The following is a 3,441-nucleotide window of genomic DNA, read 5'->3' on the forward strand; positions in this document are numbered from 1 at the left end:
ACCTGGGGCAGTCACCTGTGAATGGGGGATACCCGTGGCTGTTGCATGTAGAAAAGAAAAATGAGATGTCAAGAGATGAAATAACAACCTATGTCGAACAGCTAGTAAGTGGGAAGGCCTAGATTCAAATCCATAACCATTGACTCAAAAATCCACCCCTCTTTATACTACGGCATATGACATGACCTAAGAGGTTCACAATACTGGGAAAGGCTACAGGCCAGGCTCCTCCTTCCATAAGCTATTAATCTTCTAACTTCTCTACTTTTTATCCGTACTGCTGCTGTAGTCTCCTGACCAGAGGGTGAACGGACCCAGCCAGCCAGCCAACCAGCAACGCCCCCTAACAACACCCTGGCCTGGCTGAGATGTGCTGGGGGCAGGGTACTAGGCAGGAGGCTTGCCTCACATGATTGTGCTTAATCTTCTTTGTTTCTCTTCCCACAGCACAGAGCATCCAAGAAGCAGGCAAATGGGGAAGGGAGACAGCCAGAGGTACTGCAGGAGGCTCATACTGCTAGGAATTCTCTGGGCCACTGCCCATCTGCCTCCCCAAGGGGCTTCCCACCTACACCGGCTCCCACGGGACACAGGTAGACATCTCAGCTGCTTCTTCTATTATCTTTCCTCTCAGCTTTGCCAGGGAGGGGAATGCCTTTTCACTTGGCTCATTTCATTTCATGCTTTTTGGTGCATTCATTCTAGCTTTATCAGCTTGAAATATTTCAAATAGCTTTACTTTCCTCGAGGAGCCTCAGAGATACCCCAGGAGAAATGAATGGAGAACTGGGGGGAGGAGGACAGCCAGTCTGGATTTGGCTCTTACATCCTTTCTTCAAAAATCACGCACCTGAAGACTTTCTCTCCCCCTTCCTACATGGGCCAATTCTTTGTAGTAAAATGAGTAAAGTGTCAGCAGAGCCTGGAGATAAATGGGACTAGGGAGCCCTGATCTTCTTCTGGGGTGCCTTGTAGATTTAGGGTCAGCAGTAAAGAGGGGCGGGGAGGTGGGGAAGGAAGGGGTGATTCCTGTCCTCTCATTCTTCCTGTGTTACTTGTTCCTTTTATAGAAATGTCCTTACCTGCCACAGTCCATGGACCCACTCAAATGTAGACTCTCGTCCAATGATTGTTAGCTGGAAAATGATTTAAAGGTCATTGAGTCCAAACCCTTCATCTTCCAGATGAGGAAACAGGCCCAGGGAGGGGAGATAATTTGCCAGATGAGTAGGAAGTAGCAGATCTGGTGTCTAGGGTGATTTCCAACTCGAACACTATGCTCATAGCTTCATAGATCTCGAGACTGAGGATCTCAGAAGCCATGCGGTCCAACCTCCTCATTTTATAGATCAGGAACTGCATTTGGGCTGAAGATAGGAATGCTGCATGGGACATCTTATGATCAGAGGCAGGATTTGAATCCATCTTCTTTGATTTCAGAGCCAGGTGGGAAGAACCTTTAGAGATAAACTAGTCTAGCCACCTCGGAGCCCAGTCTGAAGTATGACATGCTGTCTAGGATTATGGAGAGTCAGCCAGGAAACTGTGTGCCTGGGGGCATGGAGAGTGGAGAAGTTACACAAAGCAGGACCTTAGCTGGAGTAGGGGGAGCAGGGAGGAAGGAAGGAAGCTAGGTGGCCTAGGGGTGACACGCTGGACCCCAGGTCGGAAAGACCAAGCCCTACTTTTGATGTTTCCTGGGGGTTTTACCCTGGGCAAGACACTTAACACCTCTCTGCCTCAGCTACCTCATTTCTAAGATGGCAATAATAATAGTGTTTACCTCGCAGGGTTGTTGTAAGAATCAAATGAGATGAATGAATGAAAAGCACTTACATTTGTGCCAATCTTTGCAAACCTTAAAGAGAATATAAATGTTAGCTAACATTATTCTTAATAATAATAAAACGAACAATATAAACAAACATCTAAATATCATATGCTATATAATTATATTTACATAAGAGATATTTATATATTTTATAATATATATTTAATAGAGTGTGCAATAGTTATATGTTATATTATAGATTTTGTATGCAATTATTTTTATATAACACATTGTATAGTATACAATAATTATATATTTCTATAACATGTCATAAAAGTATGTATTTCTATAACATAAACCATATATTTATATGATATATTTTGTGCATAATTATATATTTATAAATACAGTCTCTAATTATATATTCATAAATATTTACATAATTATATATAGTATAACAATATATGTAATAGTTGCATATAATCATATCATTATATAATAGTTATATATTTGTATAATTTTAATATATTATATAATCATTATATTTGTATAACTTATTTTCTGTATTATATAATTATGTTTGTACAATTTATTTTATATATTATACATCACTATATATTCGTATAATTTATATTATGCATTTTATATTTACATAATATAAAGATTATGTAATTACATTATATAATCACCATATATATAATACTTGTTTATTTTTATCATTGTTATTGATGATGTTGTTGTTATTTTTCTCAAACCTATGATTTCATCAGTGCAGGGAACTCACAGCTAGGTGATTCCTATTGATGTATATTGGCTCCTGTTTTGCAATTTAAAGTCTTTAAGACTTGCCGAAGGTCCCATAGCCAGTGCATGTCAAAGGCAGGTCTCTTTATCCTTTTTGAAACACTGCTTCTCATCATTATTATTAACATTAGTAATTATGATAATAAATTTAGACTAAAGAGTTAGCATGATCTAGGGAAGTGAGAAATGACTGCTTTCAGTCAGGAAGATCTGAGCTCATGCTGCCTCTCACACATCCTGACTGTGGGGCCCTGGGAAAGTCATTTAACCTTTGTGTTTTGTCTGCCCCCATTAAATTGTGGGCTTCTTGAGGGCAGGGACTACCTTTATATTTCATATTTGTATTTCCAATGTTTAGCATAGTTCTTGGCACATAGTAGGGGTTTAAACAATGCTCATTGATGACCTCTAAGTGTCCACAGGAAACTCTCTAAAGTAGAAGTTGCAGAGCAATTGAAGACCTACATTGATGGGGGGGTGAGCGGGAGAGCGGGATTCCCAACCAAGGATTTTCCTATGTAAATGAAATCACAGGTCTGGTTTAAAAAATTATCATAAATACAAATATATAATTGTAACTCATATTTATATGGTACTTTAAGGATCACAGAGTGTTTGACATATATGATATCATTTGACCCTAACAACAGCAACCCTGGGAGGTAGGTGCTATTATTATTTTCATTTTACCTCCTGAGAAAAGTTAAAGAACTCACCTGGAGTCACACAACTAGTCTGAGGCTAGATTTGAACTCAGGTCTTCCTGACTCCAAAGCCAGTGCTCTAGTGACTGTTACCCAGCTGCCTCTTGAATAGTTCCTATCTATCTATCTATCTATCTATCTATCTATCTATCTATCTATCTA

General features: G+C 39.3%; 1 protein-coding gene across 1 annotated transcript in view; it reads left to right on the forward strand.

Moving 5' to 3' along the window:
* Positions 1–472: 472 nt before the first annotated feature.
* The window catches only part of SLC24A5 (solute carrier family 24 member 5), a 26,356-nt gene continuing 23,387 nt past the window's right edge, over positions 473–3,441 (forward strand). Inside the window, exon 1 of the mRNA XM_027860922.1 lies at positions 473–593. Within this exon, the coding sequence (XP_027716723.1) occupies positions 473–593 (121 nt within the window). The remainder of the gene's footprint in view (positions 594–3,441) is intronic.

This window comes from Vombatus ursinus, unplaced genomic scaffold, assembly GCF_900497805.2.
Source record: "Vombatus ursinus unplaced genomic scaffold, bare-nosed wombat genome assembly UNPS02014335.1, whole genome shotgun sequence".
NCBI lineage: Eukaryota > Metazoa > Chordata > Mammalia > Diprotodontia > Vombatidae > Vombatus > Vombatus ursinus.